General features: G+C 41.7%; 1 protein-coding gene across 6 annotated transcripts in view; it reads right to left on the reverse strand.

Moving 5' to 3' along the window:
• The window catches only part of Pld5 (phospholipase D family member 5), a 307,810-nt gene that overhangs the window by 108,598 nt on the left and 185,518 nt on the right, over window positions 1-13,694 (reverse strand). For 5 of the 6 annotated variants that reach the window (XM_076914550.1, XM_076914552.1, XM_034520958.2 and 2 more), the window contains exon 4: window positions 4,376-4,487. In XM_076914550.1, coding sequence (XP_076770665.1) covers window positions 4,376-4,487 — 112 coding nt within the window. Of the gene's footprint in view, window positions 1-4,375; window positions 4,489-13,694 lie in introns of those variants that run through there. The other variant, XM_034520960.2, reaches the window with a different exon arrangement.

Raw genomic sequence — 13,694 nt, forward strand, 5'->3', positions numbered from 1 at the left:
TTTAAAGAAGGCAATATGAATAAAAAGAAAAAAAAGAGAAAAATCTGGAACTTTAATTTTAAAACTTCATAGCAAGATATGAAGACCTATCTGTCACTGTGTATCGGTCTGTCTGTCTGTCTGTCTGTCTGTCTGTCTGTACCTACCTACCTACCTACCTACCTACCTACCTACTAACCTACCTACCTACTACATTTTTGTATTGGCTATGATCTAAAATTTCCCCCAAATTCTCATGTAGACATTTATCCTCTTGTGGTGGCAATAAGAAGTGGCCTTTGGAAATTGCTATGTGATGTCTATCACTTTATCTTTTTTTTCCCATAGTGACAGAGCGGGGGGGATACTGACACAAGGGTCTACTTTAGAAATAGAGAAGAGGCTCTTACCAGACACTATTGAATGCTTTGATGCTGAAGTTTCAGACTTCACACTGTGAGAATATATGTTTCTGTTCTTTATAAATTTGTCAGCCACTGACATTTAGTTAGAGCAACATAATCTGAGTATGATATTGCCTATGTATCATCTGTCCACCCATCTATCTACCCACCCACCCATTCATTCATCCACCTATCCATCTACCCATCCATTCAACCATCCACCTAGCCATCCACCCATCCATCCATCCACCTATCCATCTACCCATCCATTCAACCATCCACCTAGCCATCCACCCATCCATCCATCCACCTATCAATCCACCCATCCATCTACCCACCCACCCATCCATTCATTCACCTATCCATCCACCCATCTACCTATCCATCCACCCATTCATCCATCCACCTATCCATCCACCCATCCATCTACCCACCCACCCATCCATTCATTCACCTATCCATCCACCTATTCATCCAACCATCTACCTATCCATCTACCCATTCATCCATCCACCTATCCATCCACCCATCCATCTACCCATCCATCCATCCATCCATCCATCCATCCATCCATCCATCCATCCACTTAACCATCATCTGTTTGTCTGTCTCTTTCTCCATACCTTATTGGTAAGCTTCATCCTCCTATTTTTTACAAAATATTTGATTCTTTTCTGTGTTCTGTAACACCCCGGCAACTGCAATAATTCATGGATAGCTTTTATATATTTTGTGTTGGTTTCTGTATATTTGGATACAACTTTAAAAAGTGTACTGAAAGGCTACTTTCTCCCTAAAAAGGCTAAAGCTCTTTCTCAAGCAAGATACTAAAAAACAAATGTTAGATGATTTTGTAAGCATAGGAGGCTATTATTTAATATTCTTTAATATATATTATTTAATATATATTATTTAATATACTAAGGGGAGATGGTAGACAGCAGTAGTGACTGGACTGTAAAGTTTTGTGTATCTTGTACTGAGACTATACATAGTAGGTATCTTGTACTGAGACTATACATAGTAGGTATGTCATACTGAGGCTATACATACATGCAGCACCTACTACAAGCCAGGTATGCCTAACTCCAGGTGCAAAGGTACTACTGACTCACCAATGTAAAAGCAAACCAGTTATTTTTTTTTTTTTTTTTTTTTTTGGTTTTTCGAGACAGGGTTTCTCTGTGTAGCCCTGGCTGTCCTGGAACTCACTCTGTAGACCAGGTTGGCCTCAAACTCAGAAATTCGCCTGCCTCTGCCTCCCAAGTGTTGGGATTAAAGGTGTGTGCCACCACCACCCCGGCAGTTATTTTCTTGTTGTGATAGAAACTTTTCTTATGTACAGGACCTGCATAGGCTTGAAATTCAGACAGCCTCTTTTCTCTGAGACACAATAACTGTCATGGAGTTTAACCTCAGTTCACAGCAGGAAGGAAAACAGGTCTTTGTCAACAGCTGTGTTGATTCTCATTCAGCAATGTCTAGGACAATGTGCTCCCCTAATGCCTCAGTTTAATTTTTGATTGAGTTTTCAAGATTTAGCTAGGGTTACAACTAGGAAGACATGATAACTCTCAGGTCTCCTCTTTCTCCATTTATATACACAAGGAGATGCAAGCAGATTTGTTGGGCCGTGGAAGGGTGTCCTGGTTCTTGGGTTGTGAGTGTCAGCCATGCCCCCAGAACGCAGGCTCCTGACACCAGATCTAATCTCTATTCAACCTGCACCCTTCAGTCACGTAGGACACAGGTAGAGGGCGTGATTAAGAGGTCTCCACCTCCAGAGATTAAAATATTAATGAGTTATCTAAAGGCGGGGGGAGGGCGTAGCTAATTAAGTTATTCCCTCCCCTTTTCTCCCTCCCTATAAAAGCCAGGCTCCCCTGGCTTTGGGGGGGGGGGGGAGCGGGAACCATCTACACCCATTCACCACCATGCCATGAACAAAAATGCTTTGGAAAACTACCAGGACTCCACGTGTCTCCTGGGCCTGCCACCAGGTTCCCAGCCTTTGGAACCCTGAACCTTCCTGATGCAGCTACAAGCCTGCCTGCAGTGGCTGCGTGAATGTGGGACCCTCCGCCAACGGTGTGGGAAGCCCACTCAGGTCTCTGCCACTGGCCCTCGCAACTTTGTCCCTGCTGCTGGACTACCCCGCCAGTTTTTTCCCACACAGATTCATTGAGAAAGACAGCCTGCAAACTACAAGTGCAGCCCCACTCCCTAGTTAACCAAAGAGAATCCCTTCCTAAAAAGTGTGTGTTAGTTTAGCAAATGCTTGGATGGCAAGGACTCAATTCGATATTTTCAAATGAGAAAAGTAACAACATATTTCAAAGCCACACTGACTGTATATGAGCTGGGCATGACTAGTTTTAAAATGGTATAGCTGATTGAAAAACAAAAGGATAATTGAAAAATTTGACATTCAGCAATATCTTGTACATATTTAAACTTTCCTATACACAGAAAAAAAAAAAAAAAAACCTAAACAACTGTAGGTGTACTTGCTCATGTCTGGGAATCTCAGCACTCCAGGGACAGAAGCAGGAGGACAGCTGAGAATTTGAGGTTATCCTGGTCTACATAGTGAAGCCTAGGACAGCCAGGGTTGTATAGTGAGATTCTATCTCAAAAGACCAAAGCAAAATGAAACAAAACAATAGCATTGGCCATAGTAACATGGTGATAGTTTTTGTGACAAATGTTCCTGAAAGCCTCATGTGAGAAAGGCTTGGTCTTCATCCTGTGGTATCATATGGAAAGGAGCCTTTAGGAGTCCTAAGGCCTAGAAGAAGGCAGCTACACTGCAGAATTCAGGCCCTTGAAACGAATATTGACACCTTGGTCCCTCCTTGTTTTTCTGATAAGCTTTGTAGCTGGCTTAAGCTGAACAACCTTCTCTACCATGAGCTTCTTCCCACGCTGAACTACTTACCACAAGGCCAGGCAACAGGGGCAAGTGACAATAGACTCAACTACAAAAGCGATCTGTCAAAGGAAAACATTTCCTTAGTAAGTTAGTTGTCTTGGATATTTTGTTTCAGCCATGTAAGCCAGACTATACAAGGACGATGTATGTATCCATCACAAGTAAGTGATGGATATTTTTATTTCCCTGTTTCAACATGTCTAATGCCACTTGGGCTCACTTACTTGTGTCGATTTGTCTAGGTTTAGAAACTACTGTTATGTCATGATGTAGGAACAGTGACAAAAAAGCATGGCCGCTATGTTCAAACAGCAAATACCTGAGCTCTACCACCACGAGGTAAAACATGAAGAGTCACTGAGTATATCGCCTGCTCATCTTCCTGCAGTGTGAACATTCTGACTGGCTTACATGTGTCAATCTTTTCTCTAGATTAGCAGTTTGCATAGGAAATGCTGAATAAATGATTTGTACTACATATCTAAAAAATGTTTGGAAGAGAGTCCAACTAGAGTCCAGGAAGAGATTCCAGGATGGCCAATGTTGGGACACACTACAGAATGTGTGCAAGGTGAGTGGTGTTTTCTGTGGGATTGTCCTGAAGGCAGAAACCACGTGCTTCAAAGGTCTCCAGACCCAATTGCAATGAGGATTGCATAACACAAAGAAGATTTCCACTGCACTGGGGGAGAGAGAAACAGGAACAGAGTACTTGATTCCCTGGAAGTGGCTCTTTTCTTCTGTTTCTTCTGGTCAAATTATTGACATGTGTCAAAGGACTGATTTTTTAACTAAATATCATTTAGTGGATAGTAGATTCTTTCTTGTAAACTAATATACAAAACACCGCTTTACAAAGCCAGTAGCACTGTTTAATTCGTTCCCTCAGAAGCTTTAATCAGGCTGGATTTTTGTTGTTGTTTTTGTTTGTTTGTCAAGGAGAACTAAGAAACATATTAAGTGGAATGTACTGATGAGAGAAATGACAAATCATTTTCATGTGAAATTCAAGGAATCGTCACAGAACGTCCATGGTAAGTAGCATCAACCTTGGCCTTACCCTTTAACTTCAAGGCTTCTAATACCTTTGAATCTGCAGTCACGTCGCTCACCAGCTTGACTTCAATATTTTGCGACGTCAGCTGGAGCAATTTCTCAAAGAGACGTTGACCCTGGGAAAAATATTCAGAGACAAAGGAAGAGAGAAACCTAAATGTTTGCCATTTTGAGTTTGGTATAAATAAACTTTTTAAACTTTATGTATTCAGTTTGTAAAAGGCAAGCGCTTCAATGACAGATGTGTGAAATTCCCCGGGTTTCATGACTAGAATAGAAACACAAACGTAGAAGGCACTCTGTTTTCCAGCCCTGTGCAATCCAGCAATGAGCAATGATAATTTTGATAACACAATGCAAATTTACTTCCCTTTTCCTTTTAAAGAGACAGTTAAAATATTCAGTCATTGCATTTGGCACAGGAAAACCAAGTGTTCCTCTCATTTACAAATCGTGCTTTTTAACCTCACTGGTCTCTAGCTCCTTTCTTTGTAAATGCAAACTCTACTTAACTTTGAAAGGTTTCTATAGTGTCAACAGAAATCCTTGAAACTACTGTGGGCAGTTATGATTTACTTTGTCTTATTTAAAACCTATTTCATTGAACAGAAAAAATTGCTCTGTATAAAACTAAATAAAAATGTAAAATGTAGGCTTTGCTTACAAGCATGTAATCTTGATAAGATTTATTTCTGGTAGACTGAGTGATGATGGATTCAGGTATGATTTTATCTCCAGGAACGAGACTGCAATATTATAGTATTTGCTTTCTCTCTGTGTTTAGATGGACACTTCTTATCTTAAAAAGGAACTGGTCTATTGTTTCTGACTTTCCATGTTTGCTTGTATGGACCTCAAACACAAATACCTTCAGAAGAGCTAGCCAGATAAAAAGGCTTAGGTCTTAATGGGCCCCAAGTGTACTATTAAGCTTATCTTGATAAAAATCTGTGGTTGGTAATGATTATTTATAAAGGATTTGGTGACTGGGAGGAGTTGATGAAGCAAATAAAGATGCAAATGAGGATTCAGATGAGCATGCAAATGAACATGCAAATGAGGATACAAATGAGGATCCAAGCAGTGATTCCTGAAAAACCTCCTGGTGGAGCAGAAAGATCAAAGATTAAAAATCTAATACTCCAAGGAGCTGGTGTGACAGCTGACAGCAGAAAAAGGTGTCTGGCACAGTCACCTGGCAGTGTGCTCTAGCCCAGAGCTGGCCAGCAGCCAAAGTTCCATATCCCTTGGGTACTGAAGGACACCCTCTGTCACGCAGCCTGTTAGTAGAGGTTAAGGTTGACCTTGTGGCACTTAACCCAGACCCTGAAAGTTCTCAGTACTCCAGAGCCTGGGGCAACTTCACCCCTAACAAATAGTGTATGTGTAGGGGTGTAATTAATAGATGCAAACACCTTTTAATAAAGGCCTAAAGAGAAAGTGGAAGATAGTGACCCCTAGGCAGGTTTGCTAGTTTGTTGTCTTGGTATATGAGGCTTTTTCTCCCATATAATTTATTTTATCTTTTTGTATTTTTTGTGTACGTCTGTATGAGTGTGAACCAATGTCTTCCATGTATTCAGGGGTTGATGGAGCCCAGACACAAATATCAGATGCTCTGCGGCTGGATCTACTAGTGGTTGTGAGCTATTGAACATGTGTACTGGGAACTGAACCTTCGTCCTCTGGAACAGCACCATGTGGTCTTAATCATTGAGCCCTTCTCCATTCCCCTTGGAGTGTGAATTTTAAGTGATGGAATAGTCTAGAAGAGGTTTCAAACACAATATGAGGGTGAACCTACATTGCGAGGCCTACGGCTTTTTCTGCTCCATATCAGCAAGTCTTGTCAACTTTGGCCCCATGCTGTGCCTGCCACATACTGATGAAAGTTAGGTTCTGTCTGCATGGGGCAGACTGCTATCCCACCCCTCACCCTGGTCAACATATATTCACACCAGTTGGTTGCATTTTCCTCTTTCACACACACACACAAAATCCATTTTGTGCTTTGGCAATATCCAAATAGTAGACCAGTATTTTTCTTAAGTTCTTTTATTTTTAGAATTTTAGTTAACAAAACATATTTAGCACAAATAAAATATAGGCTGTCACCTGTACTGTCTTCATTCATGGCCCTATATTTTGAGCTTACTCCCCTTGCATTCTTTTGTGAAATTTAAAACAAAGACCAGAACTCTTATACATGAATGAAAATAGAAACTCTGAAACCTACAGACACAGGCAGGCTGCCATTAAATGAAGCTGCTTTCCGCCTTTAGAATGTGGCAGTTACTTATGCTAGGGCTTCTGAACAGTTCAGCAGTAACACTCACCGTGATAAACTTGGGCTGTGGAACTTTTATACATGGACTTGAGTGGAACTTCTATTAAGTCATCTGTTTTGGACATGTTATGTTTCTGTCCCAACACTTTTGTTTTAACATTTAGAATGTGTCAACATTCTCTCTCTCTCTATCTCTCTCTCTCTCTCTCTCTCTCTCTCTCTCTCTCTCTGTGTGTGTGTGTGTGTGTGTGTAGAGTATGTATGTGCATATAATACGTATGCATATGATGGAAGCTACATGTGTCTCTCTGTGTGTTTATATGGTAACTCGAGGTTAGTTTGGGATATCATTCTTTATAAATGTTTCCTTTATTCCTTAGATGAAGTGATGAGATGAGGGCCAACAATACCCAAGCTGTGTAAATACACTGGGCTGAGCCCAGAGCATTTTTTTTTTTTCTGTTCTAACTATCCCAGGTCCAGGCCTGGAAGATTCTACCCTCTGTATAATCTTATCTTCCAGGCTGACTGATTCAATTTAGCTTCTCTCAGATTCTCATTGAATTGTTCTGCTTGGCCTCATACTGACTTTGGCAATATATTCTAATCTTCTGGCTCGTTCTGTCTTCACTGTGTCTAGCTTGTTCTCTCTGCCACCAGTCTATAAAACTGTCTGAGTAGAACTGCCATACACACTCACCACATACCATATCATCTTTTTGTCTCTCCATGCTTTGAAGTTCTCCTGAGAGTTGGGCGTATCCTATCTCTGACTCATTCTGTCAAATCTTTCTCTGATTCATCACTTTGTCTGCCCCTCAATTAGATGTCACTTTCAAACATGGCTGCTTCTTCTACAAACTAAACCTTACCTTCTTTATTAGGGATTAAACATATATATTAAGGGTAGGTCCATATTTCAGCCAGATCATATTGTAATTAAGGGTATGTCTGCATTCCATTTGGATCAGATCTTTGGATGTAATCCCTTGCCAGAGCAGCCATGTTGCTGAATTAAAATCCCTCTACAATTTCTCAGACACCATTTACCTTGTTTTTTGAGTTGTTTTTGAGACAGAGCTAGGCAGGCTAGTTAGCAAGTCCCAGGAATCCATCTATTTCAGTCTCTCAAGTGCTGGGAGTACAAGCTCATGCCATCATGTCTGTTTTGTTTTTGTTTGTTTGTTCATTTTTGTTTTGCATGGCTTCTAGGGATTAATTTCTAGTCATCATGTTTGCGTATCAAGCAGTTTATCGCCATCTTCTCAACGTCAGAATGTACAAGTTTTACAGATTTAAATATGCTTATGTATGTGTGTCTGTGTGGGGGCACACAGAGACCAGAAGAGGCTATGGGATCCTTAGAACTGAAATTTTAGGTGCTTATGAGCTACTTTACTTGGGTCCTCTGCCAGAGGAGTACATACTCTTTACCATCTCTGTAGCCCACACTTTCAAAGTGAACTGTGCTGTGCATGGGTCTCCAATAATGTTCTCTGTGTTCAATTTACTTAAAAAAAAAAAAGCATCTTGTCCTTTAAGTAAAAATTTTATCCTTTCTGCTGAAAACTATTAGCCACTTGCTAGACTCATGAACCAAACATGAAAGTATGATTGATTTTTAAATTATGTTCATATATCAAGACAAATATATGGGATCCTATGATGGCTAAAGTTGATTGTTAATCTCACAGTATCTATAGCTACCCAGGATACAAACCATTGAGAGATTACCTAGATTAGGTTAATTGAGGTGGGAAATCCCACCTTAACTGTGGGTGGCACCATCCTGAGAGTTAGTGAAAACAAAAGGGAGAAAAGTGAGTTAAATATTGGCACTCATTTTTCTCTGCTTCCTGCAGTGGATACTATCAACATGACCAGCTGGCTCAGTTTCCTACCACTATGACATCCATATCATCATTTACTATATTCTGGAGCTATGACCCAAAAATTAACCCTTCCTTAATTTAATTTTGTTGGCGTGGGGAGCCTACAGAAGGCCGCTATGATCCTTGCAGCCATCTTGAGCCATATACCCTGACAAGAGACTTGTTTTCAATAGCCTACAACAGCTGAGCACACTCTGATAGCATCTTGTTTTATATACCCAGGATTTTCCCTTGGGTGTGTGTGACTTAAAGGTGTGACTTAAGAAGTGAGACTTTTAAAAGGCAAGAGGCAGACAGAAGAGGGGACTGGAAAACTTGGGGACTGGAAACTTGGAACTTGGAGGCACTAGGGACTAGGAACTCAAGACTTGGGACTTGGACTAGGAACAAGGGACTTGGAAAGAGAGAAGAAGAGAGACTTGAGAATAAATGGGACTGAATCACACCCTGTCTGGTCTCCATTCTTCGTGTCTGCCCTCACTCTCTCTCTTGTTGAACCCTGACCCGCAGACCGGAGCAGCAGTATGAGCCGGGACAATTTAACCCCCAAAGCTTGGGGCAGTGAGGGCTCTAACAATTTTGGCCCCTAAGCTTTTGGCAGTGAGGATTCCAACATTTGGCAGAGCAGTCCCTGATATGTTAGGGTATTTTATCACAGCCAACAGAAAAGTAACTAAGAGAGATTCCCCAGAAAGAAATGAGACTTGATGTGGCCAAAAGAGTAAGGTCTTTACACATCTTAACATAGACAGTGAAAATGAAGCTGGATCCCTGAGACAAGGAAGACACTTAGGGGAAAGTGATCAGAGGACATGTGTGATCAGGTTAGGTAGCCTTGCTGTGCCTACAGGAGACAAGTCTCTCAGATGATAGGAGTTGTCTTCAGGAGTAGCTCTCTTGCCAGTGCTGTATGGAAGGATTTTCCTTTATAAATGAAACTACCCTTTACAATAAAAAAGAGACAATGCACTGTTCAGAGGTAAAAGGAGCTTTACCTACACATGCTGGTTCTCACTTGTCATTAGGCAAGATAATCTGTATGTTTAAGATGCATATTTTGGGACACCGTATTTTGATTCTGGTACCATTTGATGACTTATGAGTGGAGTTAATAAATCTATTCTTGTATCTGTTGTCTCAAATTAACCAGAACAGAGAATGAAATGCTCAAATATAGCATGAAAGGAAAAAGCAAAAATACTCAGCCCAGCAGAGAAGTCATGCTTGGGACAATGAACTTGGTAAAATAATTTTTAGGGAAGTGTGTCACTTATTGTTCTCAACCTTGCCTTACAATCTAACACTCTGTTTACATGTGTTTTTATTTCATATGTGTATGTACATGTGAGTGTTTGTGAGTCTGTGGTGCCCATGAGTGTACGTCAGTCCTGTTCAGCTGAATTGTGGGTCCCACATGTCTGCTGCCCCAGGTGTCTCAGGGGGGCAGAAGTGGGGCTGAGAGACTGCAGAAAGACTGGGGGTGGGGGGAGAGGCGAGGGAGAGAAGCTCTGGTGGCACTCCTTGGGGTAGATGAGACTCTTGGTTGAGGTGACTCTCTTGGCTGGGTCATGGCTGGCTTAGCTAGCTTGCTTGAGTTGGTGGACTCCGTGGCTGGAACACAGAGAAGTCTTTGGACGGGAGATTAGGCAGAGGCTCATTGGTTGAAGGCCCCCTCTACGGTTCTCCACGGTGGGCCCAAAGCAAAGACAAGAAGTCCATGGTTTTATTGTCATGGCAGAAGCTGCTAAAGCTGTACCCCGCATCCTCAGAGTGGGCCTGAGGTTAAATATCTTTTGAAAGGATGAGAATCTGGGAAGGGATGCTTAATTGGCTATGTCCTCTGGCCTTTAGGTATCTCATTAATATGGAGATCTCTTGAGGCTCTGTGGCCTGTAGTCATGCCCTCTACATGTACTATGTGACACAAACCTCTCCTTGGGAGGGGCTGTAGAGGGCTGTCCTGAGGGAAAGGAACCAGGGTCATGGAGCAAGGCCAAACACCTACTGTCCCTTTAGGGTATCCTGGGTTCGAGGCATGTGCTCAACCAAGTACGCAGCTGCCTCTCACTGCCCACAGCCCCACAAGTGTTCATGTTTGTGTACATGTACACATGTGTATGTGTGTGGAGTTCAGAAGGCAACCTAGGGTATTGCTTCTTACGTGCCTTCAAACTTTTGTTTAAAGGGTTGTTCATTGGACTGGAACTTCTCAAAGTATATAAAGTTAGCTGGCCAGCACGCTTCAGGGCAATAGTAATGTAATGTAACTCCATCTTACCACACTATGTCCAGCTTTGTATGTGAGTTTTGGGAATTGAACTTACATTCTTGTGGTGGTTTAAACAGAAATGGCCCACATAGTTTCATGTGTTTGAATGCTTGGCCCATAGGGAGAGGCACATTTAGAAGGTGTGGCCTTGTTGGAGTAAGTGTGGCCTTGTTGGAGGAAGTGTGTCACTGTGGGGGCGGGCTTTGATGTCTTCTATGCTCAAGCTATGCTCAGTGTAACATAAGATCTCTCCTGCTGCCTGAGGATCAAAATGTAGAACTCTCAGCTCCTTCTCCACCACCATGCATGCCTGCATATTGCCATGCTTCCCACCATGATGATAATGGACTAACCTCTAAAATTATAGGCCAGTCCTAATAAAATATTTACATAATTTTATAAGAGTTGCTATGTCATGGTGTCTCTTCACAGCAATAAAACTCTAAGACAGTCCTCATGATTATAAAAAAAAAAAGTGCTTTACCAATAGAACTATTTCCCTTGGCCCTAAAATCTTACACTTAACATTTCCTTGACCCTTTCTATATTCTTCTGTATAGAACTCAGGGGCTCCACAGAGCACTTGGGAAAGCCACTGAGTTTTACCTCTTCATCATGAAGTATGGTATAGAAGCAAGATTCTAAGATTTGATAACTAAATGGGAATCCCATAGATAGAAGATACTCTAGAGATCTACCAATCTCTTTTTGTAAATAAGGACATAGAAGAACAAGAGCAGCAAAACAATCAAACAAACAGAAACAAAACAACAAAAAATACACAATAAAAACAAAGAAACAGAACACAAGGGAGAGCTGATGATACTCAAGCTTGCTGGTGGCAAGGCAGGCCTAAGAGCCCTGTCCTCAGTCACTGCAGCTCTGCCTACAGAGCCATTTTGTTGCGAAAGAGTTACTTTCAGGTTTTTTGGCTCCCTTTTCCCGAGCTACAGTTTATTTGTGTCTCCTAAGCCAAACAGTTCAGGCTAGGGGGCAACTGTTGACTAGCATTCGAAGATGCACCTTAAGAGAAGAAAGACTTACTCTTGGTGCTGTTTGCCTTAGAGTGGTTCTGACTTACTCAGCAGTGTTTTGGTCTGTTCTAACTAGAGTCTAGCCTCAGAAAACTAGAAATGTGATAACAAAAGCAATAAGAAACTTTTATCTCTATGCTCCTTTTACAGGTGCCTCAAGGGAGTGTGTGTGTGTGTGTGTGTGTGTGTGTGTGTGTGTGTATCTGCATGTTCTGTTTTTCCTGTCTGACTCAGGACAGCACACAAAGCCACACTCTGGTCTTATCACACCACAATGTTGCTTCCAACATCTTTTGTGTGTAGGAAGTACTTTCAATGCCTTGTTACTTACAGTGAGTGTCTTTTAGACCTGGTCACCACATCTCACTCACATATACATTCATTGTTCTGAGTCAGGGGCCGGAATGGGTCACAAGGGAAAAGTAAGCAATGTGATACAGCCAAGGCTGTGCATTCCACAGAGTTTGGAGGAGTTAATGAAATTGAATATCCACAGTAGAGTAGGACTGATTACAATGTCTTTCTTAGAAGTCAGTTAACTCTAAACAGGTTGCCTGCAGAATATATAAGCAGAATGAGCACACAGGTGTAAAGAATCTCAAAGTAGATTATTAACTTGGTTATAGGTTGGATGAAACACTGGTGGTTTAAACAGCATTTCTCAGAAAAAACATTCCCACAGCAGCAGAGTTAAAGTCTGGGGAGCAAAGGCACCTGAGAGTTCTCTTCACCTCACTTGAATGACCCAGAGATGTTCTATTTTCCAGTAGCATCCCCAGGCCTGGGGCTGAGAAGAAGGAATTGATGGGAATCAATCATTCTCCACATGCCCCAGTAAATTCTTCCAGCGTTTACTAGTATCCACATGAAAGAAAAAAAAGCCTTGGCATTCTGATAAAGAGAAGTACCCATACATTGAAATTGATCCAACACAAAAGTTATGAATGTTTGAACATTGCCATGGCTGGAGTCTTGAGTGTCCTCCAGAATATTATATGTTACCATCTAGGTCTCCTAGTTGACATTACTGGTAGGAGAGGGGGACATGAGGAGGTGGGGCCTAGTAAGAGGTCTGAGAGGTCTTCAGATCTTGGTGATGCCCCTTGAAGGGAGTGGGAGACATCCCTCCACCTTTCATTTCTACTGCCTATCCATCAGCCGAGTCCTACTGATCTGCCTTAAGTTTCTAAACAGTAGAGCCACCCGACCATGGCCTGCACTTTGCAATGCTGTGAGTAGAAATAAAATTTTGCTCTTTATAAACTTACTGTCTTAAGTTTTCACCAGAGGAATGGAAAGCTGACTTAACACAAACAAAGTGGGCACCTGATGATACAGAAGCCAGAAGCCAAGACCCAACTACATGTGAATACTCCAAGATGCAGAGATGTGGTTGGGATGGAAAATAGAACTTCAGCACAAACTTAGACAACCTACAGCCATGGTTCAGGTTCAAGCTAGTGGCCTGTGGTCATTTGAAATGCTTGGCTGATGGGAGGTATGACCTTATTGGAGGATATATAGCATTGTCAGAGGATGTGTGGAGGCAAAGCTTTGAGGTCTCATATACATGCTCAAGTCTGGCCAGTGTGATCCAGAGCCTGCAGAAGATGGTCTCCTTCTGGCCATCTTTAGATAAGATGTAGACTTCTCAGCTCCTTTTCCAGCAACATGTCTGCCTGCACACTACCATTTTTCTTGTCATGATGATAATGGGCTAAACCTCTAAAACTGCAAGCTAGCCCCAATTAAATGTTTCCTTTATAAGAGCTGCCTTGGTTATAGTGTCTCTTCAAAGGAATGAAAAATATAACTAAGACACAGCCTGAGAACCAAGTTTT

This window comes from Arvicanthis niloticus, chromosome 16 (genome assembly GCF_011762505.2).
Source record: "Arvicanthis niloticus isolate mArvNil1 chromosome 16, mArvNil1.pat.X, whole genome shotgun sequence".
Lineage (NCBI taxonomy): Eukaryota > Metazoa > Chordata > Mammalia > Rodentia > Muridae > Arvicanthis > Arvicanthis niloticus.